General features: G+C 45.3%; 3 protein-coding genes across 5 annotated transcripts in view; all 3 read left to right on the forward strand.

Moving 5' to 3' along the window:
• The window catches only part of LOC111858366 (unconventional myosin-X-like), a 74,941-nt gene extending 61,551 nt beyond the window's left edge, over nt 1–13,390 (forward strand). For both annotated transcript variants that reach the window (XM_023840108.2, XM_072700229.1), the window contains 16 exons: nt 1,605–1,728; nt 2,482–2,725; nt 3,319–3,414; nt 3,677–3,770; nt 3,878–3,933; nt 4,049–4,191; nt 4,740–4,934; nt 5,443–5,600; nt 6,145–6,268; nt 7,301–7,598; nt 8,013–8,220; nt 8,332–8,468; nt 8,707–8,830; nt 9,351–9,848; nt 10,991–11,182; nt 11,318–13,390. In XM_023840108.2, coding sequence (XP_023695876.2) covers nt 1,605–1,728; nt 2,482–2,725; nt 3,319–3,414; nt 3,677–3,770; nt 3,878–3,933; nt 4,049–4,191; nt 4,740–4,934; nt 5,443–5,600; nt 6,145–6,268; nt 7,301–7,598; nt 8,013–8,220; nt 8,332–8,468; nt 8,707–8,830; nt 9,351–9,848; nt 10,991–11,182; nt 11,318–11,422 — 2,796 coding nt within the window. In that variant the 3' untranslated portion in view covers nt 11,423–13,390. The remainder of the gene's footprint in view (nt 1–1,604; nt 1,729–2,481; nt 2,726–3,318; nt 3,415–3,676; nt 3,771–3,877; nt 3,934–4,048; nt 4,192–4,739; nt 4,935–5,442; nt 5,601–6,144; nt 6,269–7,300; nt 7,599–8,012; nt 8,221–8,331; nt 8,469–8,706; nt 8,831–9,350; nt 9,849–10,990; nt 11,183–11,317) is intronic.
• A 3,315-nt stretch (nt 13,391–16,705) lies between these two features.
• On the forward strand, nt 16,706–22,547 carry LOC111858367 (pituitary tumor-transforming gene 1 protein-interacting protein-like). Of its 2 annotated transcripts, none has more exons than XM_023840111.2 (8): nt 16,706–17,107; nt 18,100–18,149; nt 18,397–18,505; nt 18,950–19,055; nt 19,715–19,780; nt 21,114–21,160; nt 21,798–21,842; nt 22,238–22,547. In XM_023840111.2, exons 1-7 carry the CDS (start codon nt 17,032–17,034, stop codon nt 21,839–21,841), a joined length of 498 nt encoding a protein of 165 aa, XP_023695879.2. In that variant the 5' UTR covers nt 16,706–17,031; the 3' UTR covers nt 21,842; nt 22,238–22,547. The 2 variants fall into 2 exon arrangements, with proteins under 2 accessions (XP_023695879.2, XP_023695878.2); XM_023840110.2 differs by having other exon boundaries at nt 16,708–17,107; nt 22,200–22,547.
• A 1,059-nt stretch (nt 22,548–23,606) lies between these two features.
• On the forward strand, nt 23,607–26,263 carry LOC111858369 (small ubiquitin-related modifier 3-like). Its single transcript, XM_023840113.2, has 4 exons — nt 23,607–23,764; nt 24,757–24,885; nt 25,237–25,308; nt 25,667–26,263. Exons 1-4 carry the CDS (start codon nt 23,744–23,746, stop codon nt 25,727–25,729), a joined length of 285 nt encoding a protein of 94 aa, XP_023695881.1. The 5' UTR covers nt 23,607–23,743; the 3' UTR covers nt 25,730–26,263.
• The last annotated feature ends 302 nt before the right edge of the window (nt 26,264–26,565 follow it).

The following is a 26,565-nucleotide window of genomic DNA, read 5'->3' on the forward strand; positions in this document are numbered from 1 at the left end:
CGGCACGTCGGCCCGTCAGAATGGTGCCAGTATGTAGGCAGTGAGAGTGTGGGGGAGTCTTCTGGGTCTCTGTCTGTCACTCTGTGACAGGGATTAGGAGAAAAATTGTTGATTTAGCACAAAATGATAGATGCTGAGACAATGGTACGCCCCCCCATTCTATCTCCACCCACTTAAAACCCCCCCCAACGAAAGAATCCGGTTCACTCACCGCCCCTCTCAGAGAATGTGTGCCCCTTCCCGAATGCCTGGAATGCCTGTTGCTGCGAGGGGCACAGAGGCAGCCAAGGTGGGTGGGTCAGGCTGTTACTGACATTCTGGGCGCAGTGCAGGGAGGCCTGCAGTGCAGGGAGGCCTGCAGTGCAGGGAGTGCAGACACAGCCAAAGTAGACTACTGCCCCTCATCCCTGACCACAGAGTGACCAGGGGCCAGCTGGGCTGTATAGTATAGGGGGGAGGTGGGCTGTGTAGTATATGGGCCGGCTGGGCTGTGTAGTATAGGGGCAGGCTGGGCTGTGTAGTATAGGGGGGAGGTGGGCTGTGTAGTATAGGGGCCGGCTGGGCTGTGTAGTATAGGGGGGAGGTGGGCTGTGTAGTATAGGGGCCGGCTGGGCTGTGTAGTATAGGGGCAGGCTGGGCTGTGTAGTATAGGGGGGAGGTGGGCTGTGTAGTATAGGGGCCGGCTGGGCTGTGTAGTATAGGGGCCGGCTGGGCTGTGTAGTATAGGGGCAGGCTGGGCTGTGTAGTATAGGGGCCGGCTGGGCTGTGTAGTATAGGGGCAGGCTGGGCTGTGTAGTATATGGGTTGGCTGGGCTGTGTAGTATATGGGCCGGCTGGGCTGTATAGTATATGGGCCGGCTGGGCTGTATAGTATATGGGCCGGCTGGGCTGTGTAGTATAGGGGCCGGCTGGGCTGTGTAGTATAGGGGCAGGCTGGGCTGTGTAGTATAGGGGCCGGCTGGGCTGTGTAGTATAGGGGCCGGCTGGGCTGTGTAGTATAGGGGCCGGCTGGGCTGTGTAGTATAGGGGCAGGCTGGGCTGTGTAGTATATGGGTCGGCTGGGCTGTGTAGTATATGGGCCGGCTGGGCTGTGTAGTATATGGGCCGGCTGGGCTGTGTAGTATATGGGTCGGCTGGGCTGTGTAGTATATGGGCTGGCTGGGCTGTATAGTATATGGTTCACCAGCACTTTGCAGCAACAATGAACAGCAGCTGACCTGTTGTTTTTTTCACGTTCATTTGTTAATTTAATTAATTAACTTGTTGCTGTTCCTCTGTTGAAATAGTTACTTCCTTTAAAGTTCCTTTCAGTATTTAAAGAATATTTTAACTCTATACTGCTTAACAGGCAGAGAATCCTTATTTATACAGATTGAATGTATTTGCTGAAGCATCCATTTTCCCGCTCATTGCTGTGTTTCTATGTGATCCAGTATCTGAGATCGGCAGATTTATGTTGGACACAGACATGAATGTTCGGAGCAGGCAATTCAACATGTGGAACCAGCCACTGTGTCGTGTGCATTTCAGACCTCAGGGTTTCTTCGTGGCCCTCAGAGCCACCTGCTGGGGTTTAATATCATCATCTATTGCTTTATTGACAGTTTATTGACAGCGACGATGACAATGACGGGGGTGTGGACACGGACGAGGAGGTGTCCAACGGGAGGGTGAACCTGCTGAACGGAAACGGGCCCCCGTACTTCCACAGCTACCTGTACATGAAGGGTGAGAATGGTCGGCCCCCTCAAACGCCCGGACCTCCTTCGTTACCATGGAAACGAGGGAGTCACATTCCAGGCTTACAGGCATTGCAGAATCACACATAGTAACACATATCATTTTAACTGCATTGCAATCTCAGGTACGTTAGAAACAGTCTATAATTGGTGTTCAGTATATATGTATTTAAATAGCAATTTATGTTTCAGACTATCTGTTATCAAATAATATTAATATTGTAATATTGTTGTTCCTACCCGCATGACCTTGCTGGGTTATCACAGTCGTTCTATTTAGAAGGCGGCTATTTTGATGGAGAGAGGCCTGTGTCTGTGCTGTCTGTGCCACGCTGTGCCCCCCCCCCCCCCCAGGAATTCTTCCAAAGTGTTAAAAAAAAAAGCCAGTGAATGTTGTCAGTAGCAGGTTTGGTATCAGCACTGTTGTCCATTAACTCATTATGTCAACAGTGAGAGACTGAACCCCATGACTGGATGGATTGCTAAAGGAAGGTTAGGCACAGTCACATACAGAGTCATAGTCATACACTGCCATACGGAGTCATATACAGAGTCATGCATGTCCCAGCTTATGTGACGTACAGCTACACAAGCGACATACAAGCAGTGACCGGGAACAGCCACTAGACCATGTGTCACTCAGCCAGGTTTGTTGAGAGCTCTCTCCAGCCTGACCACATGACGCATGGCCACGATTCGTCAGCCGCAGGTGGGTCTGACCAACGCAACATCCCCTCCTCAGGCGGCCTGATGAACCCATGGAGACGCCGCTGGTGCGTGCTGAAGGACGAGACGTTCATGTGGTTCCGAGCCAAGCAGGAGTCCCTCAAGTCCGGCTGGCTGTATAAGAAGGGCGGCGGCCTGTCCACCTTGTCTCGGCGCAACTGGAAGATGCGCTGGTTCGTGCTGCGAGAGTCCAAGCTCATGTACTTCGAGAACGACAGCGAAGAGAAGCTGAAGGGGACCATTGATGTCCGCACAGCCAAGTAGGAACTGGCCGTGTGTGTGTGTGTGTGTGTGTGGGGGGGGGGGGGGTTCCCATCTCGTGGAACAGCTCTATTGTATTAAAAGAAAGAGACATTGTGGGGACATCGTCACAGGGCAACTTCTTTTTAGCCAAATGTCTACTTGTTGTGTCTGGCCTGTGACTGGGAATCCCCCAGAAACACAACTATAAACTGCATTCATTGTGTGTGTGTGTGTGTGTGTATTATGTATAGTTATATTACATTGTGGGGACCAAATGTACCCCCCAATGTGATAACCTGTTTTTTGACATTGTGGGGGACCATTTTTCAGGTCCCCACAAAGATCTGTGAATGCAATAAAAAAACTAAAAATGCCAACAGTCTCATATTTTGTTTGGTTACTTATGGTTAGGGCTGGGTAGGGGTTAAGGTCGTCATGTTGGGATTAAAGTTTTCATCATAGAAATGGATGGAGAGTCCCCACAGATATATAATTACAAAACTGTGTGTGTGTGTGTGTGTGTGTGTGTGTGTGCAAATGTCCACTTATGCTGCATACATGAGGCAATGTTTTGTCGGGGGCTGTGGCCTGACCCTGAGGGCCTTTGCAGGGAAATTGTGGATAACCACGAAAAGGAGAATGCTCTGAATATCGTGACGGAGGAGAGAACTTACCAAGTGTTCGCCGAGTCTCCGGAGGACGCCAGGTGGGTCCTCACTGCTACGTCTCTTATGTCTTATGTTTACCAACCAATCACTGTGCGCTTTATTTTTGAGAAAGATTGGCTAGTTGGGGTCATGACATTGAATGAATTCGGGGATGAAAAAAAAGGTTTTACTAAAAAGTAGATGTTTGCGCCACCTGGTGGAAGATTCTGATAATACACAGTACAGCCAATAAATAAGAGAAGCATATTTATCACAGACATGTTGGATTTACTTTGCTTGCTCCTGTTACACACAACACAGTGGCTGGTTCCACATGCTGAGTCGGGTCCGCAGCGCAACGCCGGAGCAACTTCTGGAGATGCAGCACGAACAGGCCAACCCCAAAAACGCTGTGGTCAGTGTCGCTTCCCACTCAGTCCGTCATGGCTGCCCAGTAAGCAGTAGCGCTGTCACTCTGTCTGGCACAACCTTGAATCATTCTTCTCCCTCATCTGTCTCCAGGGAACACTGGATGTTGGGCTGATAGATTCAGTCTGTGCCTCAGACAACCCTGACAGGTAAAAGTGCCTCTAGTGGTGAATTAGGCGAACTGCATGTCTAGTTGTTTTGCGGTATAGTGAGTGCTGTTTCTCTATGGTTTAGCTGTATTCCCTGAGACCAATGTGCCTGCAGGCCCAACTCCTTCGTGATCATCACAGCCAACCGGGTCATCCATTGCAACACGGACACACCGGAGGAGATGCACCACTGGATCAGCCTGCTGCAGAAGCCCAAGGGAGACTCCAAGGTCGACGGGCAGGAGTTCCTGGTCAGAGGTGAGAGTTTGGGTCAGCACCACAAGATGATGGGGGTGGGGATGGTTGGTGTGGCTCACACGCATGGAAAGCTAACAATAGAGAAGCTCTAGGTACCTACAAGACCCTCCCACATATTACAGGCTTTTTACTGTTTCCTGATGTGGACCTTTTTATTCACAGATGCGCTCACCTACTTACAACCCATCCTGACTTGCTTCTTAATGGCAATTCATTGCACTGATAGCAATTCAAGGCCCTCTTGCTCTGCTCCAAACTCTGCAAGAGGTTCTTACTAAACATGTCACTGTTTTTGCGTTACTGTACTTGCATTACTGTGTACAAACCAGATATCTTAAAGTCACATGCATTTGCCTGCGATTAGAGATGTAGGTCTGGATGAATTTCGGAGATAATAACATATTTCAAGGTTTGCTGGCTTTACCTTCCTAATAAACGTCTTAGACTTTGTGGACAAGATCTACTATAAGGCAAGGAGCTTTAAAGGTGATCCCTTTGGATGTGAGAGTCTCCTTCACAAAGATCTCTCTGGGATTTGATGTTCTCAGGTTGGCTGCACAAGGAGATGAAGTCTGGGGGCAAGAGCACCTCCCTCAAGCTGAAGAAGCGCTGGTTCGTGCTGAACAACAACTCCCTGGATTACTACAAGTCCTCTGAGAAGAGTGCCTCCAAGCTGGGCACACTGGTGCTGAACAGCCTCTGCTCCGTGGTGCAGCCAGAGGAGAAGGTCTTCAAGGAGACTGGTGAGCGCTCACTCGCGGAAGTTCTCAAGGAGGACCATGGACCTTCAGTGTGCAGAGGCTGCAAAGCTTCTGCATCTGTTTCAGAGGCAGTTTCTCAATAACTGCAATAATGGTGGTTATCCCTGGCCGACTAAAGTCATCATCCTGTGGGTTTTATAAAACCCTTTTAAAGTGCACTAAACATTTTCTTCCATTACATATTTTTTTAAGTTAAGGATTGACTGATTATCACCCAGTAGATCACTTGCTATAGGATGACTTTGATGCCTTTAGGGCAGTGTTTCCCAAACCAGTCCTCGGGGATCCACAGATAGCCGATGTTTTTGCTCCCATTCAGCAGCTGGGAGCGAGCAAAAATGTGTACTGTCTGACAGGGAGCTCAAACAGAGTGTTAACATGGACTGACTGTGAGTCCCCGAGGACCAAATTGGGAAACACTGCTTTAGAGGCTTCTAGAGTCCATCTAGAACCTGGTGTGGAATCTGACCATCCCCACTGTTTGTTCCAGGTTACTGGAATATTATTGTCCACGGGCGCAAGCACTCCTACCGTCTGTACAACAAGATGCTAAACGAAGCCATGAGGTGGGCTTCAGCCATACAGGGCGTCATTGACAGCAAGGTCCCCATCGAGACCCCCACGCAGCAGCTCATCCGGGACATCAAGGTACGGGTGGCCTCCTACCCAAGGCATCTTCTCGTTGCCATGCGAAATGACCAAATGTGGGAAAAATGTGACCTCTGCTCATGCGCTACGCGTCTCTGTTTCAGCCATGGAGGGACGTACCGCTGCATACACTGTTCTTGGATAGGGACACGTACGGTAGTTAAGTGAGGTATCCCAGAGTACACCTGGCCTACACTTGTTGTTTCTGGCCTGTGAAAGTGAACCCACATGTGCTCCTGCATAATTCAAGACTCGGGCTGCCTTATGCTCCGCCCACATCTCGCATCTGAGTGGCTGTCGAAGGATTCAGTTTTACTACAGCGCTGCGTCTTGTCGTGGATCAGTGGTGCCATGACTCAAGGCTACACAGCTGCCACAGTCATATCACTGATTTCCTGGGATTTTACTTACCTTTCCGCCTTTGAATCTTAAAACTGTTTCTGTCTAGGTTAAGTGTTGTGCGTTGTGTGTGTGTGAAGACCTCAGTGGTTCACCTGAAATGACATATGAAAACTCAGCCTTGCTTCCACATTCCCTCCCCCAGGAGACCAGCCTGAACCCGGAGGTGGTGGAGCAGACGTACAGGAGGAACCCAATCCTGAGATACACCCAGCACCCCCTGCACTCGCCACTGCTACCCCTGCCCTACGGGGAGGTCAACGTCACCCGTGAGTCTCCTCTCCTCTGTTCTCTGGGTGACAGGGTTCCTCAGCACCCCTGCAGAACTGACCCAGTGCTGTAGGAACCCTACACTGTCTATCAACAGCATGCCTCTGTAACACAACCCTGATCTGTAACGCCAAGCTCTACAGTCAGTCCTCCTACAACACAACTAATACGTTGCTGAAAAACCTCAATAAAATTGGGTACTTAAAATGCACACATCCAATGGGAAAAATAGTTATGGGACTGCAAGTGCAAATCTCTGGAACTTCCACCAAACAAAATGAATTAGTGATACCAGAGGCCAATAATGTAATTATATGCATTTTAAATAAGAAACGATAACAATAATTTAATAATTTATATCATATGGGTCTTATGAGTCTCGCAAGAATTTCTTAGTAATCACTCCAACCGAACATGTCAAACTCACTAAACTTGTTGTTTGCCACGAGTCAGTGATGCTACTGTATGTGATTGCAAAAAAGACACTTCATGAACCTTTTGCTGTATTTTTTGCCCCCACTAGATGGTGCTGTCTGTTCTAAAATGAGCGCAAAATATGCCCCCAAGCAAGTCAAGAGCGCCATCTAGTGGGGTCAAAAAATACCACAAATGGTGTCGTATTGGCCATCATTAGCTAGGAGTAGTGAGCCGCAGCCGGCTTGCGGCGGGACATGCACACAGCAGCAGCATAATGGATTACATATACAGTTGTTTTTGTGTGCTGTGTGTCTCAGTAAGACCATGTCACATTGTAGTTTGCAAAGTGCTTTTTTCTCCAACTGAAAATCACACAACTACAAATATTCCTCATTGTGCTGGACTTGGGTACAAATATATCAATCGCGTTAGAACAGATTCACAGCATGATACGCATTGCAGCAGTGCTGACTATGTATGTTTACAAAGTGTTTCTACAAGACAAATAACCATTTTTACAATTTGAATTTTTCAGTGGTTTAGCTTTTCAATAAACTCTCTCACCCTATCAATTAGTTATTCATACATACAATTTTTCCTTCTTCGTCTCCCAGTCCACAAGTCAAAGGGCTATGCCAGTCTACAGGACGAGGCCGTGAAGATCTTCAATTCCCTGCAGGAAATGGAGATCATGTCTGACCCCGTGCCCATCATCCAGGGTATCCTGCAGACCTGCCAGGACCTGCGAGAACTGCGTGACGAGGTCTACTGTCAGCTGATCAAACAGACCAATCACGTCCCCCAGCCCAACAGCCCCGGAAACCGTGCCCACTGGCACCTGCTCACGTGCATGAGCTGCACGTTCCTGCCCAACCGCGCCATCCTGCGCTACCTCAAGTTCCACCTGAAGAGGTAGGCGCCCATTCCCACTCACCGCCTCTGTCTGATAGGGCATTTTCCTCAGTTTGGAGTTCCTCTGTCTACATCTATGCCTTGGATCAGCAGTTCTCTTTTGAGGAATTCCAGACATCTCATGCCTTGCGTGATACACTGGGAACAGAAACCAGCCTGGGAAATGACATCTTCAGAATTATTTTTTTCTCTGGGGGGGAAGGGTATAAGGGTCACCATGAATCATTGCCTGATATATTGAGTCTACAAATTATCCAGCCCTTCATTAGTTAAATCAGATATTCTGTGGTAGTGGAATTCGTGGAATGAATGAGGATCCCCAAGGAGTGGTTTGGGAAGATCTGTTTTTTGGACTACCTTCCTCATCCACAGTAGGTGATCACAGTGTCTACATCCATGTGTGTTATTTCACAGGATCAGGGAACAGTTCCCAGGGACTGAGATTGAGAAGTACGCCCACTTTACTGGAGAGTCGCTGAAGAAGACCAAGTCCAGAGAATATGTGCCCTCTCAGGAGGAGGTCAGTGCACTGCAGACGCGGCAGGAGATGACCACCACGGTGTACTGCCACGGGGGAGGGTCCTGCAAGATCTCCATCAACTCCCACACCACTGCTGGAGAGGTGCTACTTCATCTCACACTAACACGCTTTCATCACATTTTTATTTGTTTGTTTGTTTATTGACATAAATTATTTATCATCATCCTGACGTCGCTCCTTCGGCGCCTCCAGGTGGTGGAGAAGCTCATCCGTGGTCTTGCCATGGAAGACAGCAGGAACATGTTCGCCCTGTTCGAGCACAGCAGCGTCACCGATAGGGCCGTGGAGAGTCGCGTCATAGTGGCTGACGTGCTGGCCAAGTTCGAGAGGTAGAGGGGCTGCACTTGGGGTGTTTCTACAGAGCCCTCGACGGCGACACTGAATCTGAACCAGCTCAAACAGTCCATTTGCATGTTCTGGACACACAGTTTCCATAAGGCAGTATGCAGCTCACAGCCTGCAGTCTGTCTGCTTATAAAAGTTGATATTTACCACGTTTTAAACCAGCAGTGGAAGCTGATCCTTCTGTCAACTGGTTGTAATCGGCTGAATCTGTGTTTCCTCAAGGCTGGCAGGGAGTGAGGAGGGGGAAGAGGTAGGCCAGTGCCGCCTTTATTTCAAACTCTACTGCTTCCTGGATGTGGAGAGCATGCCCAAGGAGGGAGTGGAGTTTGCCTTCATGTTTGAGCAGGTGAGCCCCCCCCCCCCCAGTCGTGTCTGATGGCAGCTAGTAGGCTGCTACACCAGCCCAGCAATGGGACAATAAGTATTTATTAATTACTATGGTTATCAAATATATATATATATGTTGTGTCTCTCTGTCATCACATTTGCGTTGTGAAACTCTTTCTTTTTTCTTTCTCTCTCTCTCTATCCCTCTCTGCCCTCCCTTTGGCCCCATCACCTTCTTCCTGTCTTTCTTTGTCCCTCTCTTTGTCCCCTATCTCTCTCTGCCCTCCTGTCCCTCTCCCCTCCTCATCCCCCATCTCTCTCCTCCTCCCTGATTCTCTGTCCCCCCTCCTTGTCTCCCCCTTTCTCTCTCTCTATCTCTCTTCCCTCTTGTCCCCCCTCCCTCCCTGATTCTCTGTCCCCCCTCCTTGACCCCATACCTCTTGACCCCCTCATTGTTCCCCATCTCTCTCTCCCCCTCCCTGTTTCTCTGTCCCCCCTCCTTGACACCTGTCCCTCTGCACTCCTCTTCCTCTGTCTAGGCCCATGAGAGCCTGATCAGTGGCCATTTCCCTGCGTCAGAGGAGACCCTGCAGCACCTGGCCGCCCTGCGCCTGCAGTACCTTCACGGCGACGTGGGTCGCGGCGGCTGGAGCCTGGAAACCATCTACCCCGTGGGGCGCCTGCGGGCCCGCATCCTGCAGTCAACCAAGGCGGGTGCGGGCAGCGGGGCGGCCGGGGCGGGGGCGGGAGCGCCCGGCGCGGCGGGGGCAGGCAGCCACACACTGGAGCGGCGGCGCACCAGCTTCCTGGATGGTACCCTGCGACGCAGCTTCAAGACGGGCTCGCTGCGTAAGCAGCGCATGGAGGACGAGCAGATGCTGGAGATGTGGGTGCGCGAGGAGACATCGGCCACGCGCGCCAGCATCGTGGAGAAGTGGGGGCGCCTGCAGGGGCTCCCCCAGCACCAGGCCATGCTGAAGTACATGGCCGTCGTCAAGGAGTGGCCCGGCTACGGCTCCACGCTCTTCGACGTGGAGGTGAGGGGCATGCAGCCAGTGATGGGGAGCAGCTAACTAAAATTAGCCACGCTACTAACTTAGCTACTTCTTTCAGTAGCTTATCAGTAGCACAGCTACTATTAAAACGCAATACCTTTTCTAGTACCTTAATAGCAATATAGCGTTGTTTAAAAATAAATAAATAAATAGATCACGACCTATGCGACTTATGACTGCTCGACTTAGCGACCGATACGAGGCTACAGATATGTGGCACCGTTTGCACCATGTCTGGTTGTGCGAGAGCTGCCCTGTGTGAGCGTATGACAGCTTCCACCACGACTGCCGGCAGCACGAGTGTCTCCGCGTGACACTCATTCATTCATCTCGTGCTCAGGATACTGTTCGCAGCGCTCACAGAACAGAATTCATTCATATCTGTTTGTGTAACAATAATGAACTAAGAAAATCATGATAGAAAGACTAAAAAACACCGAATACAGTGTGTGACTCAGTGGGCTAAGCCTGTGTGTCTGTAATCCAAAGGTCGGTGGTTCAAATCCCACTTCAGCATGTCTTTGGGTCCTTGAGCAAGGCTCTTAACCCCTAGCTCCCTGGGCGCAGCTATGGGTGGCTGCCCTTTGCAGACAACTCACTCTGCAACAAGCAAGTTGAGGGAGACATAAAAAGAGATTTTCCCCACAGGGATCAATGAAGTATAAATTATTATTATGACTTGAAGATAATATAGTTTTATTATGCAGTATTCTGTACCTATGATAATTTTTGCATATAAAATTAAGGGCAGTTGTCAAGTACTGTTGGTTTACACCAAACACAGAAGCTGTTTTTTTGAAGTCGTATGGTGATCTGACATTACATTGTTAAAAAATATAGATTTTCATTTCAACTTTTAACATCATGTTTCACATTTTTTTAATTAATTTATTCTAAGAGTATCCAACAGCACAAATATCAAGTATTACTCGATGATAACGCTTCGATGTAGTTAACTACTTTTTCTCTGTAGCTTGTAGTGTAGCCAACTACTATATTAAAACAGTAGCTTGGCTGTATCTTAGCTAATTTAATCATAATTAGCCTGTAGCTTGAAAAGCCACCGTTTACAAGTAGCTTCCCCAGCACTGATCAGTACCTGTTCTTGTGTGAAATTCCCCCAGTGTAAAGAAGGAGGATTCCCCCACGACCTGTGGCTGGGCGTGAGTGCAGAGAACGTGTCCGTGTACAAACGGGGGGAGCCCAAGCCTCTGGAGACGTTCCAGTACGAGCACATAGTTTTCTTCGGGGCACCGCAGCCCAGCACCTACAAGATCACTGTGGACGAGAGGGAGATGTTCTTCGAAACGCCACAGGTGAGGACCGGGTGTCACGTTCCCATTCCTGATCTTACACATTTTAGATACCCGTGCCGCAAGCGGCGTGTCAGGCATAGAAACGGAAGCCTAACTTTGTTTTTCCGGTGACACTCTTCTTTTGGGCCACGGCAGGTCGGAGAAATCGCCAAGATAATGAAGGCCTACATCAACATGATCGTGAAGAAGCGCTGCAGCGTCAGGTCCGTGACGAGCTGCGGCAGCACCTGGATCAGGTGATCCGTCAGGCCCAATCGGCGTCCGGCGTCCTCGCGGCGTGAGAACCCATGTACCAGCGGCTGGTGGGTCCAGGATGCTGACGTGTGTAAGCTGATGGGGAAGCTGACCCAAATACATAGAAGAGCCATTTCGTCTACTGTGAGCAAAACCCTATGGGGGAGCCGTGCTAGCCGTGTTAGCCGTGTTAGCCGTGCCACAGCGCACAGACTGCGGCAGGCCGTGAGCACTGTCCCTCATACAGATCGCTGTTGCTGTTTTTCAAAGTGAGCAAACTGAAATATCAAACAAATGGAGCACAAAAGCTTAACTAGTACACTCATTACCCAACTACTGCCAAAACTCAACGATGAGATACTGAAGCCATCTGCTCCTACTGGTCACCTGCACATTAATCAAGATGCCTCACTTGCCAGCCAGTCTTGGAAGCACAGTCATGTTTACAGTTGTACAGACTGAGCCCTGACTGTGACCCAACGGCCTTCGGTTCCCAGGGACAGCCCCAGGTTCCCCTTCCCGTGCTGCATGATCACATGTCCTTCCAGGGTTCTGGTATCAGGAGCTCACGTCCACTTGTGTCAATATATGCATCACCACTGCTGAGCCTCCATACGAATTTGTTTCGGGTTCAGCGCAGCGTGTGGCTGTTTCGTTAATGTTGACTTAAGTACAATTCCCACAGAACAGATCAAATAGGTTCAGCTGTACCTGCTTGTGTCGTGTGAAGAACGTGGTGTTTTTAGACTGTTACTTCTGCAAGGATATAATTGTACGTCAATGTCATAAGGAAAAAATGATGCGAGTCCGTTTCTCAGCTGTTACAAATACAACGAGCTTCTTTATGAGCGGGATGTGCGTGGTGGAGAAGCCCGATACCCTGTATGTGAAAAGCTGGAGTCAGCATCCCTGAAATCTCGATGCCTTAAACAGTCGTACTGTTTATCTCCCGTAAGTGACATTCCCTCAATGGGTTTGTTACTGCTTTAGTGAGCACAGAACACACGACCATGACAAGCAAGGCCCCAGACTTGTCCCTACCAATATTGTGGGTGTCCTGTGTGTTTTTATTGGGACGGGGGGTTTGGGCCTGATTAGGTCCCTACCAATGCTGAAACCAAACCTACACCCTTGGTGAAAAGCACATCTTGCCAGACAACTAATCTACAGTGACCATGCAGTAGGAACAGTTGTCCCTCCTCATTTCACTCTTCCTGGGCTATTCCACGCTGGCAAAGTGGCAGCCAACCTTTGCCACTTTGAACAAATTTGAGTAAAGACATTATAATCATACAGTATTGTTGCATTGCATAATTCACGATACGTATTTTAAAAAAAAAAACAAAAAAAAAAAAAACAAATATGTTTATAAAACATTTAAATATCTGCCATCTGATGAGTAGCGTATGCTTTCCTGTTAAGAAGTTTAAATTGTTCTGTTAGTGTGATGCAAGTTTTGTTTGGGAATTGGAAAAAAAATGGGGGGAAATGTGTTGTTAAAAGTCAAACAGACATAATGAGGATGTTTAAAATGTGTTTTAGAGTGTCTGGTGGTTTAGGGAAGATTGATTGGATGTAATGATGGGGATGGATATTTATTCTATATCTAAAGTGAATTGTATAAAGAAAGAAATGAGGGGGGGGGGGGGGTAAAATGGGCAGAGCATCCACCCTCACAGTAAAGATGGAGATTTTAGTGGGATCAGGAGCACCCCCTTGTGGCTCGTAGTGCCATTACCTGAGGATCCGGAGAAAGGTGCCCGGACCTGATGGACAGCACCTGCAGTCCTGCATCTTACTGCTGTTACACTACGGGCACCAGGCAGCTGCTGGCAGCCACGCCTGGACTGGAATGTATGCATTTACTATTGTTATTATCACCAATAATGTGCTTGTTAAAAAAAGAGAGCGAGAGAGTACGTAATTTTTTTGTAACTGGCTTTACAAAATGCTTTAATAAATTATTGGATTTAATCACCTTTCTGTCATCTGTGCTCATATTGTGTGAGAGAGTGTGTCGACCTAAGATGGCCTGGAATCCTATTCAGAGTTCATGATTGCTGAGAAAAGCTCAACCCAGTACGGTATCCTCCCCTCTCCATGGGTGACACGTTCCAAGACCTTCCGCAGACAGCTGAAATTACGGATAATAGCAACCCACCCACGCACCCTGTATGTACAGTGATTTTCCTGTACTTATATAGGGTAATTACGCAAAGCATCACCAACATTAAACACAGCAATAATAAAGTACATTGTACACTATTATATAGTACTAAACAGCATTGTATTCTCTTTGGAATGACAGATTATGGTGTTTTAGCCTAATTCTCAAGAGATGCAATGGAAAAATATCATGTATCTAGGGATGAAGGAACAATGAAAAAACATACTGTTACACATTTTACTATTTTTTTTTGGACCGCGAGGAACCATGGCTAACTGAAATCGTAGTTACTAAAACTGCGGATTGGGGGGGCGGGGGGGGGTATTAATGTATAGGAAGGTGTACCCAGTTGTGGAATATAGATAGATGGATAGATTGTTGTGGGCCTATATATTGTAACAACTTGAGTTAAGTTTGTAGTTGATGTTCAATTCTTATTATTGAGTAGGGTTACCATACATCCAGGTTTCCTCAGACACGTCCTCCATTTGGGCTCCTGTCCAGGCGTCTGGGCGGTTTTTCAAAAATCTGTGGTTTGTCTGGGTTTAGCGCTGCAACCCACACGAGCCAGTGTTGCAAGTTACAGTGGCGTACCAAACGAAGGAAAATGCGCTGATTTCCAGTATAAGGCAGCCACTCAGTATCATCACACAGTATTTGCAAGGCTCTACGTGTCACGCTGCTCACCAGTGACATCAACTTAATCATTGTCACTTGGACACTTTATTGTTTTCATGTGAAAAGTGAATCGCGTCATTTGCTTGAAATTTAACAAACTTTAGCTTTAGTTTTGTAACTTTTGTTGAAAAAGACTTTTATGCATGTATATTGTGTCAGTTGTCTGTAGATTGTAAAATGAGAGTTAACTGTAAGGTTAGCATACACCTGGGTTTCCCTGGATGTGAATTTTCTGTTTTACAGGGTGGTTAAGGAAAACTCATTAATATTCATGAGAAGTGCTACCTGATTGATCTTGATCCCCAAACACATCCTCTTTTCCTTCTCACCAAATGTGGAACTGTTATTGGGCATTTGGTTTAATGTAAATGGTGAATGGGGTTGTTTGCTGTTGCACTGTGGTGGGGCCCGAGTGGAGGTTTTAAAAAGAGGATGTACCATGGGTAAGGTGTGAGTTGAGTTGGAGTAGTGTGGTTTGTGGCCCTAACAGCAGCCCTTACGCAGTTAAATAAAGAATCCGGTGTTATAACCTCTGGTGTTGGCGGTTATCTTGACTGCGGGTCTTTACACTGCCGTCAGAAGCCTGCTTTTCGAGCCAACACAGTGCAAAACCCTGACGGAGGTCACGGCGAACTTTGCGATGGACGGAGACAGGCAGACATCTGCACGGAGGTGAAGCAGGAGTCTCCTGACTGTGTAATTGGCATGCCGGAGGCGTTTTGTGCTGTTCGCATGACAGGTACCCGTTGTACGTCATCTTCCTTTGACGAAGACCAGTTCCTATACTGAAAAAAGTATAGAGGACGGTAATAAATCCCCGGGTGTCGTTCTTGCCCCGCCCCAAATATCATGGATATATCAGTTATATCCTCGCCATACAGGACCAATCCCATGATTCATTGCGCCCCAAGTTTTTTCTTAGGAGGCAAGTTAGCAAGACCGCTCTTGCCAAGACCACAAGTATGATCCCTGTGTTGTTGGTATTGAGGAACACCCTCAAACGCATCGGCATCAGCGTCATGTCACTGCCCAAGTGGAGGTAAACAAAGATGGCAGCACCCAGTGCTTAGAATCGCTGGGCATTAAGGCAAGGGTAGCTGAGAGGCATAACTGGCTCAATTTGACATTTTAGCTTCTGCAGTTCATTGTTTGGAGGCAACAGAAGCTTTACAGCTGGCTCTTTCACTGATCGAGGGTGCGTTAGCATGCTTGCTGCCACTGAACCTGGACGAGAGGAGTGACTCCAGGACTCCGTTTGGTGCTTTACAGAGGCACTTCAGAGAATTTAATCGGAGAGACTCCATACACATTGAGTTTAAACATCACGCCAAGCAGGCAGGTCACTCCCTCTGCATCCTGGCTGACGAGATGGTGCCGACCCCATGACTTTGGGTGAGATGATGGAGTTGGCCATAGACAGCTGTATGTGTTACTTCTCCCTGGGTGCTGCAACAAGTAGTAGCCATTTCAGCCAGGTGTCCAACAAGAGCAAGCGGTGCTTCTGTGTGACCAGGGGCGAGCTGCCTGTTGTGGCGGCTGCTTCAGGTGATACTAGTGCTTGGACTTCAGGACCGAACATGCAGCCCTGCAGTAGCTGACGTCATTCCGAGAGCCAGAGCAGCAGGTGGTCCGGTGGCTAGAAGAGCTGCAAGCATTCAACTTTACTGCGGTTAATAAAACTGTTACATACATGTAAATGCGTGTGCAGGTTTGTCTCAAATTGAAAATCTCACTCCAGTCAATGAGACCGAAGTTGACAACCAGTAAACATTCAGGGGGCATGTTGTCAAATGTGTAATGCTTTTCCATTGTTCCTACGTCCTTTGAGGAGTATAAAAAGCATGATTTTCATTGCTCCGTCTTCCCTTTTTACATTTTTTTTTCGTTGCTCCGTCGTCTCTTGAGAAAAAGGCTAAAACGTAAGGATCCCTTTCATTCCAGAGTACAGTACTGTCCTGTAAAACATTATAAAATGTGCTTTATTATTACTGAATTTAATGTTGGTAATGTCTTACTGTGCGTAGAATATGAATTATCACATGTAAGCACATGAAAATCACGTTATATGTGGAGGCCGCGGATGGGTCGCCTATACCGTCCGCGATGAGACGTATGAAACGTATCACCCGATAAGACTTATATTCGCATATAATGTGTATTTATTTATCTGTTGGATAATTATTCTTTGCAAACTCATGTCTCATAGGGTATACGTGCCTCGGCTGAAGTGTAAGATATAAGCTCTGACCTTTAGCAACGTCACACTTACAAAGCCGAATGCTGTAATTTGTGTATACCGGGATTAATTTATATGATCCTTATATGTTACATACCATATAGTTTTCACATATTTCTGTTACTACTATTACTCCGTATAATGCACATGCATTTGGAATGCCTTATAAGTTTTGCGTTTTATGAATTTTTATAACGTTTCAAAAAGTATCTGGTAACTGATCGAGAGCAGCATCAAACTGCTCTGAGGGACGTGATTTTCCTTGCTTTTGCTTGACACGCCCTTGCTTGCAACACTGGCGTTTTATCCCACATTTTCAGTATATTACATATGCAATATTGCATGAGGTCACATGTTAAAATGCAGAAAGGCTGCATCCGTTTGGGCGCAGCTCAGCAGAAGTAGGGAAACGAGACTAGTTACAGTAACCGCTTGCAAACTGTACCGTCGAAGGAAAATCAGCCAAAGGTAGTGCAGAAAGTACTGCCATCTGATCCCCAACTGAACTATAAAAAGCCGGCTGTTTGTATAAACATGGTGGAGTTACGTATATTCGTCCCATTTGCGATTATGATTTTCTCTATGGTGATTTCACAGACATCAGCGAAATGTGAGTAATTTTCCTCCTTTTTTCAGTTTTTTTTCCATGATCCACGAAACGACCAAAATAAATAATTGAAACTGTTCCAGTTTGTCCCTTTGATTAACGAGTTCAACAAAACGGATACCGATTTCTTTCTTGTTGGCGATATACGTGTATGGCGTCGCCAGTGTTTTTCTTAATTTCATTATACCACGGCTAGGGCTTTTTTGCAGTTATCGTTTTTCTGGTGGAGCTGAATCGAGTTCCTGTTATGCTCCGATGTTACAGCTAATGCTTTCTGCCTTTAAGAAAAAGTTGATCAGTGCAAACTTCAACGCATCAGAACCGGCAATGCCGTGTTGTTGTTTTCGAATAAGAGATTATTAAAGGCCACACCTAGGTTTGGTTTTATTGAAACCCCATTGTGTAGTGACATTAGAATTGAAAGCACTTTATATGGTGTATAAACATAGCCAAGCGTGTTGATCGAATGTACGGAAGACGGAAAATAAGGATTGTACTGCTAAGACGGTACTATTTTCAGATAGGATTGATTAATGTTTTTTTGTTAATGAGCTTTGTGTAGCAGTCCATATGTCCATGTGTATATTAAATGTACCGTGACCTTGGCAACTAGCAGTCCTGGGAGCTTCCCTGATCTCACAGAAGGAACATGGATGGATCCGCTTATTCCCAAGTTATTTAACTCCTTCTACCCAGTTTCTTTTCGTTGGTAGGAAAGGAGACCATGTCAAGAACAAACATCTCATACATTACTAGTTCCTCTAATGTTGATGCGCATGTATTACAGTGGTTACCTGCTTAAAAAAACCCCACAGATTTTAATAGATACATCCATGACTCTTGGGATAATTTCCACGTGGTATAGTTATTCTTTTTTTTGTCATGTTTTTGAATGTGGTGTATATAGTATAATTGCATAATAAACCGGTATAAATGTAGTGTTATCCGAGATTGCCACATCGCCGACCTCCTAACGGCTCGCTTTTTGTTGTCAGCCTGTGAAATGTCCAACTCAACCTGTGAGGATTGTCTGAGGAATGTATCGGTGAGTGAGGAACATCAGCCGTCTTCATTGCTCCTGATCCACAGCAGAATCCACAAAGTTAAGGCGTCTCCCAGGACAACGGCACTGGATAGTCATGTGACCATTTCTGTTGTCGTTCATAAGGGACCAGAACGCTAATAAGCTGTTCCTCAGCTGTAAATATTTACATGATATTAAGAAAGTTCAGCGTAGAAACGCTGACGTATTCAGAAGTTGTTGAATGTTCAGGGCGTGTGTTTTGTTGTAGTGCCTTTGGTGCAGAACGACCATGACATGTGTCGTCTACCCAGTGAGGAGTGTCCTTCCACCTTCTAGCCTGTGTCCCCTGGCTCAGGCCCGATGGGGGCGCTGCTGGGGTAATGTATTTAAATGCTGCTCACCGGATTCACATGTGGGGTGGGTGCAAACTGACAGAGCGGTAGAATGATTAGCTCTTCCCTGAAATGTCACACACAAAACTCACTAGGAAGTTCAGCTGATTCTCTTTCCCTGGCAAATAATAAGTTATCAGAGACTGTTCTCACCATCTCCTGCAGCCATTCTGTGGTTCACATTTTTTTGTTTGTTTCTGTGTTACTATCAATCACTCTGAAAGTGTGTTTCGAATAGTGTACTGTATTTTAAAGCATGTACCTAATTTTGCAGGGAAATCCCCAAATAAATATAGATTATGCCGATTTTCACTTAGGGTGTGTGTAAAATTTGAGCACTACGCCCACACTGTTGTGAATTTGTGACTTTAATCAATGTATGACAGTATGTATGAAAGCCTTTCTGTTTTCCGCTTTCTTTCATTTTAGTCAACTTCCAAGCGCTGATCATCACTCTATCTGTGTTTGGTGGAATCATCCTGATTGGCATATTCGTCTGCTGCTGCTGCTGCTACTGCCGGTGTAAGAAGAGCAGGTGAGTATTAAACTCGACAGAGAGGAGAAGGGGACCTGAATCCCCCTAACTTGCCATCATGTGGGATCATGGCTAGAGGCGGTCAGGTGTGTTTTTGATTTTTTATTTTTTTCCCCTTCAGCATTTTTGGAGCATAGCTGTTGTTTCACATTTCATTTATTAGAGAGCTTTATTCAAAGTTTGCTATGCAAGGTATGGTTCTCATTGTCAGCTTGGATACACTTTCTATTAAACCCCATTACGAATTATAGAAGGAACTCATCATACCCGTATCCCATATCAGTGGTAGAATTCTCACCTGCTATGCAGGAGGCTCAGGTTCGATTCCCGGCCAATGCAATGAGGGGGACAGCATGGGGCTCAGAGGGCTGTGCCTGTAATCAGAAGGTCGCTGGTTCAAACCCAGCCTCGGCACGTCTGCAGGTCCTTGAGCGAGGCCCTTAACCCCCAGCTCCCTGGGTGCTGCTACGGGTGGCTGCCCTTTGCGGACAGCTTACTCTACGGAGAGCAAATTGAGGGAGGCGTAAAGACCATTACCCCACGGGGATCGATAAAGTATCTATTATTAATATCCTGTAACCAAGACCTCACTGGGTACTACAAGACCCCAAAGCTAGACCTTCCCCTGCTGATGTTCGGGCCTTTTTGGGTTCCTTCAGAACAATGGAGCCAGACCCTAAGGAGCAGCAGGAGGAGGAAAGGCGGAAGGCACGTCACGAGGAGAGGTGAGCCTCCTCTGGTCGCCATGGTAACTCAGAGATCTCCGGCCTCATACATGAGGATTATAAAACTTGCTGACCTTGAGTAGGTTTATCTTGGCAGATGTCCAGCTGACAGCCATTTTGTTCTGGAATTGAATGTGCTGCCAGTAATACCAGCAACTCTCATGGAAATCTGAATATGGGCGTATATTCAAACAATGTCTAGACAAAACAAAAACAAACATGTCGGCGAGAACAATGTCGCATACCTAGAACGACGCCGCCACTCTGTTCATTATGTGTAATACCACAAACGCAGAGCGCAGGATGTTTTTGATGCAGCAGGCACACATGCAAAGCGCAGATAAATGTATTGTGCCGAGTGCATGAGCCAAATTACTCTATTGGTTTAATACTAGCAGCAGCACAGACAGGGAAGCCAACAACTTACACGACATATTTGCAGTTTCAGTAACTGTGGATAGGAAAAAAAAATTGTAAGATGTGTAACAATGTGTTTTTTCATTGTTCATTTTCATTGCTCGATCATTCCTTGATGCATGATGTTTTTTCATTGCATCTGTTGAGAATTAGGCTAAAACACCAGAATGCCTTTATTTCGAGACAGCACTGTGCTGTATAATTTACAATGTACTTTATTATTACTTGTATTTAATGTTGGTAATGTCTTACTATGCATGACGTATCAATTACTATATGTAAATACATAAAAATCACGTTATATATGGGGTCTGCAGATGGTTTGCTTTTATCCATGGTTTCGGCTATCTGTGGTCGGTTTCGGAACGCATCACCGGACACTATTTAAAGTGTGTTGCGGTGCAAAGCATGCTGGTAGCTGCATAATTAGTCCTGCAGCATCACATTATATCAGCCAATCATGGACAGTGGGTGGCATCGGAATAAATGATAAGGTTCTCCTCAGGGCCTCTGCACAGGTGGTATGCCGAAACGGTGATCTCCACAGCGATCACTGCTCGTATGAAGTCATATTGTTAAAACGACATCGATTTCATCTGACGTCTACAGCTACACATACCTTTAGGCTGCAGAGCACTGATTGCATTTGAAACCCTCAAAGAAGAGTGGGGGTAGTCTGTTTTTTTTTTTAGGGATCTGTTTCACGTAACCATACAGATTTACAGTCCCCCAAATTACACAGCACAAAATATGAGATGCATCGCCGCTGGCGATTTAACCACCACTGCGACAGGGGAGTCCATCCATGCACTGATAATCCAGAACAAACACTGTAACAAACCAATAAGAGAAAAATGTTTGTGTAACAGATTAAGATTTCACTTGAGATTCTGACCAGTTGATTGTGTGACTGCAGGAAGGCGGAAATGAAGATGAGGCACGATGAGATCAGGATGAAATATGGTGAGTGGGATATTCTCCCCTTTTTAAGAACAAGGCCTCTATGTATCCCTATGTTTGAGGCACACCCTTCCTGTGCCACTGTCCTGTGTGTTTTCAGACCAACTTCGCCATGTTTACTGTATTACTAAACACCCGTAATGAATGGCTATAATACTGAATATGATAGGCTGATATCACCGTTATTGTGCATTCTGTATCTGAATTCACCAGGAAATATGACCGCTGCAGTACCTCCAGCTGTTTAGGATCCCAGTTTTCCAGAAAATATAAAATATAGTGATATTTCAAGCAGTTTTTATTTTCTTTTCATAATTCTCACACAATGCAAATTTGCTATCATTTAGACTGCTTCACATCTCCATAGCACTGAGGTTTCATGGAAAAAATATTATAAATTAAAAACTGTTTAAGGGGTACTGTTTTAATATATAGATATCAGAACATGGGAATGCCATAATTTAAACAAACTAATGGACAGTGTTCAACTGGGAAGTGAGCAGTTAGCCTTTAAGTTGGAAATCTCTTCAGAAAACTACAGTATATTCACAATAGATAGACCTGCAGATAGTCTGTTTAATGTGTATAATTGATATACCAACCAATCCATTGTGTTCAAAATATTTTTTATTTCTTTCAGGTCTGACGAAGGAAAACCCATATGCCCGGTTTGAGGACAATTAAGGTGCGTTGTATCTGTATCTGGCAGTGTGATTAAAAAGGCCTTGCATTTCCCTGACATCTGAATGTTGTTCCGGGTCTTTCACAGCCATTGAAGGAGCAGGAAAAAGATTGTGGCAGATTAAACATGTGTAACATCAGAATAATGCTGTTATCGAGAGAGAGAGAGAGAGAGAGATAGTTAGTTAGTTAGTTAGTTAGTTAGTTAGTTAGTAAATTACTTAGTAAATTACTTTAAGTACAGACAAAACAACTTTCCCAGAAATTTAGTTACAGCTGTAAAAATACCACCCTACTTTCTCAGAATTCCATGTATGATCTTTTTGTGAAAAACATAGATTTCATCATCTCTTTGAATTAGTTTTTTCAAACGGACACTCCACTGTGATGAATGTACAGAGTACTTTCTGGAAGAAGTGCTGACTAGTCTCCTGCCTCCACACTTCTGGTGAAGTGCCTCAAACCTACGATGACATCATTTTACGTCTGCCGCCACAAGTGCTGAATTTCTGCGGGATATGAATGTAAAGTGTAACTCATCATCAATTCCAGTCGTCGTATGGCTGATTCACAGGACTGGAAAATGGAAACAGAATGCTAAAGTGAAAAGCACAAATTCTGTCTCAGATGATTCTTTTTGCAGTTGTATATTTACACCAAGTAGTACAAGCAGATTTTTTTGTCACATTAATTACAGATTTAAACTATACTTCCTACTTCCTATCGTTATTATTCCCCAAATGATCAATGTGTCTGCCACCCCCAGTGGACATTGTAAGTTTATGTACTTTAGTTAATTGTTCGTTAATTTACTGTTTATTGTAATGAGGAAGTCATAACGCCAGGTCATAACTGTATCCTTACCAAGAACTCTTCATTGTTTACAAGAATTGTCAAAGCTGGGTGGTGTGGTGGTGAAGTGGTTCGCAGTTTAGTCTCTGGAGTTGGGGGGGGTGTTGTGTGTGTGTGTGTGTGTGTGTGTGTGTGTATGTATATATATATTCTGCCCCCAAAATCCACATAAACAAATTCTTCCTTTGTAACCACAAGTTTGTTTCAAATAGTTTGAACTATTTTAGAAACGTCTATATTTTAAAGGCTTTGTAATAAATTATATGATTTTAGAAGTAAATTGTATGTGTAAAAATGTATCAATGTCTTAATTTCCTTTCTTCGGATATTAGTATTCGTAATGTAGTAAATGTAGTATAATCCTCAAAACAAACTACATGTCTTAAGTATATATTTTTTCTTGTAATATGTTTTTTGCTTATAATAAGTATAATAGTGGCATTTGTTTCACATATACAGTCATCCTCTATAATTCATAAGACCTGACTGTCTTAATGTCAACATATATGTTTGTACTAATTTGCAGGGATCTAATAGCCGAACTGGTTTGTTTGTCTTTTGGTCTTACAGTTTACACATTGTCACAACTGAACGAAAAATTATATAAATAACGTATAATATTTTAAATAAATTATTTTATCTGTACACCCGGTGATATATGGATTATGTAACGCTCCATGTTTAGAGAACCAGAAAACTAAAACACGACGTATCGACTAAAACAAAGTTTGATACGATGTCAAATCATTAACAGTAATTTGTAGTAGTTATATCCTGCGCTTCCAAAATTCCGGGTGTACCATTCTCCTATTCACAACGCCATTTACCTGTTTTCAAGACGCTTGGATTCCGATTCCGCGCGACCAATTTATTGTGCGCGTTCACAAATCCACGCTCCCGAGAAAAACATACCACCTGACCCCGTAAAGGCCAATCAAATTGTGGGGAGCAGGCGCGTTCCCGATAGCTGCGAAGGAGACTAGGAGAGGTGGAAAGGTGCTTATCTTTATAAATTTGTTGCCTTCTCGCATCTAAATATCGTCACTCAGCGACATGTCTGAGGAGAAGCCAAAGGTAAGATATAAGTTTGCGTAAGGAGCGTGGGTAGTATTTTATTAGGTGAATTACATAACTGCCCGCAAGGGACTATATGTGCAAGCGCGGTGTTCGGCGATGGTCGTATTCCGCATTTGAGCGGCTGGAAGGAGAAGCGAAAGGTTCATCGGAATGCGAGTCTGCCGGCCGCTGACGGCGACGGCTGCGCCTTTTTAAACGCCGGATGAATGTTTCTAGCATCCCCTACGAGCGTGGGCGGATGAAGACTCCCGCGGAAACTGCGCCATTGTTTCTTTTTCCCGACGCGCCGTTTCCCCGGGATGCCGTTCGGCCGCCACCGTTGTGGGGCTTCTCTTTGTGGGCAGCGCGGCCCGCGCGCGCCGCCCGCGTCGACCGTACGCCGCGAGCGTAGCGAGCAGCCGCGCGGGAGGGGGGCCGCTGGGGCTGCCGCCATTTGGAAGGGAGGTGCGGAGCTGTCCCGATCGGTGGACATGGTGCACATAAACCGGCTGCTGATGTGTGGTGGAGCATTTACCTGTGCGTCGTGCTGGACGCGCCGATTTCCCCGGGCCATTAACCCTCACCCTGCTGTGATCTGTCAAACTCGGGGCTTGGCTGCCGCTTGTTGCCGCTACTGCGAGTATAGTGGCAATATGTTGCTTTCCCTTCGGGCTTAATTATTCCAAAACGGAACCGTTAGTTCAGTAAGAAATGGGTGCAGATTGCAAGCATCGAGCATCCAGTTAGTTTTCGTACAATTACGCATACAGGCGACGTTTTTTTTTATTTAAAATATAAAAGGAATATTAGTCTAGGTGGTGGCCAGTGATCTTCCGTTCACACTGCCTGCTGACATGACAGGTATACAGAAAGCAAATAAGTTACGTAACAGTTGGGTTACTGAACCAAAAATAATCCTCAAAAACGAAACAGCAATTTGGTTTCAGTTTCGTAAGCATCGTACCTCGTGTTGTCTACAGAAATACTGAATTTGCACGGTCTTTTTTTAGGAGGGTGTGAAGACTGAGAATGACCACATCAATCTGAAGGTGGCTGGCCAAGATGGATCAGTGGTCCAGTTCAAAATTAAACGGCACACCCCCCTCAGCAAACTAATGAAAGCTTACTGCGAAAGGCAGGTGAGTCCTCTACTGATATTTCGAGTCACACTACAGGTGTCCTGTATTGAATTCAGTGGCATGTAAGTGCTACCCAGGGGCTGTCATCTTTTAGGAATTTAAAGCCACAGAGAGGTGAAATTTTAACCTATAATGTGTTTCAGACTGACCCTTGTTGATCTTGTTTTGAAATCTGTCATCAAAGCTTACTGTTGCTGAATGTGATCCTTGAACACGGTTACATCATTAATATGGCCATTTTCAAATGGTATTTGTAATTATTATAACGGTGAATGTATGTAGATGCCTTCCTGCATTCTGAATTGTGCATTTTAATTGGTGAGTTTCATGTTTTTGTGTTTTTTTTTTCAGGGTTTGTCAATTAGGCAGATTAGGTTTAGGTTTGACGGGCAGCCAATCAATGAGACGGACACACCTGCACAGGTTAGTATGTGGTAAATGTTGATCACCAAAAAGTTGCTTTTTTTTAAAGATTTGGTATCAGATCAATGTTAACAAACACTAGTTTCAAATTTCTCTAAAACTAGTTTAATCAGTATAAATGTCATTTTTACAAATTGTAGTTGTGCTGTCGCTCCTTGTGTTTAAACACCTCTTTACAAAGATTAATTTTTAAAAATTTAATACTTGTGATACTGAAAAACTAATCAGCTTGATAACATTTTAACTAGGTTTAACTAGGTTTGTTTGGTAAATGTTTGCCCCAGCACTAAGGGAGAAGTAGTCTCTTTTTTTCTCTTTGTACCTCCTGTGTTTGACCTCAATGTGTGCTTGTTTTCAGCTGGAAATGGAGGACGAGGACACTATTGATGTATTTCAACAACAGACTGGGGGCTTCTGCTAAAAGCAAGGCTGCCATCCAGGAGAGCATCCACTCAGCTTTTATTTTATTATTATTGTTATTATTGTTATTATATATTTCCCCTTCAAATCCTGGGATTGTGTCCGGACCAAATATGAATCAGGCAGTATTCTTGATTATCGCAAGAGTAGAGCTTACTTCTGTTTTTAAATGTCTTCATGAAGAAAGGCTTATGCTTCCCTTGTTTTCCTGAACACAGGCGAGGATGATCTCAAATGTTTAAATACAAAACAATTTCTTGTGTGTTAATTTTTCAAATCAGCCTCTTGAAGGGCGGGAAAGGGGCAGTGAGGTGAATCCCTGACTGCAAAAATAGAGAATTCCCCCCTCCCCCCCCCCCTTGTTTTCTTTCTCAAATCAGAGGAGCTGTATTTCTGATCTGCATCACGTGTCTCTTTTCTGCTTTTTTCCTTTGGGGGGGGAAACCCGCCCATTGATCTTGTCATGTTTCTCTACTGATTTGTACATTGTTGTCATTTACTACTGTATACAATAAATATAGTTTGGTATGCAGGTTTTATGTTTCGGCCAATGACTTTTTGTTCAATGTTAAGCATGAAAGTGAGCTGGTAATAAATATGCTGAGTACCTCTGACCATGGGGAAAAAGCACTGTTACGTTTATAATTAAAAATAAATATTTATCATTACTTATAAAAAGCTCATGCAGTCTTGGTTTTGGTAATATGGTCATAGGACTGTGCTATTTTTAGCACGGAAAAGACTATTATTTATAAATGTCACGCTCTAACGTCGTAAGAAAGAATACATCACATAGAGGACGGATTTTTCTTGCCAAATGGATGGGTTTTAATGACA

Source organism: Paramormyrops kingsleyae, chromosome 16 (genome assembly GCF_048594095.1).
Source record: "Paramormyrops kingsleyae isolate MSU_618 chromosome 16, PKINGS_0.4, whole genome shotgun sequence".
Lineage (NCBI taxonomy): Eukaryota > Metazoa > Chordata > Actinopteri > Osteoglossiformes > Mormyridae > Paramormyrops > Paramormyrops kingsleyae.

What these genes read in the sequence shown, in the direction of transcription:
- LOC111858367 (XM_023840111.2), top strand. Translation starts at nt 17,032, where the DNA reads ATGGTGGAGTTACGTATATTCGTCCCATTTGCGATTATGATTTTCTCT. An exon ending in CCGATGGGGGCGCTGCTGGG is followed by an intron (nt 18,506 to 18,949) that starts GTAATGTATTTA and finishes CTTTCATTTTAG; the next exon opens with TCAACTTCCAAGCGCTGATC. An exon ending in TGAGATCAGGATGAAATATG is followed by an intron (nt 21,161 to 21,797) that starts GTGAGTGGGATA and finishes TATTTCTTTCAG; the next exon opens with GTCTGACGAAGGAAAACCCA.
- LOC111858369 (XM_023840113.2), top strand. Translation starts at nt 23,744, where the DNA reads ATGTCTGAGGAGAAGCCAAAG. An exon ending in AAGCTTACTGCGAAAGGCAG is followed by an intron (nt 24,886 to 25,236) that starts GTGAGTCCTCTA and finishes TTTTTTTTTCAG; the next exon opens with GGTTTGTCAATTAGGCAGAT. An exon ending in AGACGGACACACCTGCACAG is followed by an intron (nt 25,309 to 25,666) that starts GTTAGTATGTGG and finishes GCTTGTTTTCAG; the next exon opens with CTGGAAATGGAGGACGAGGA.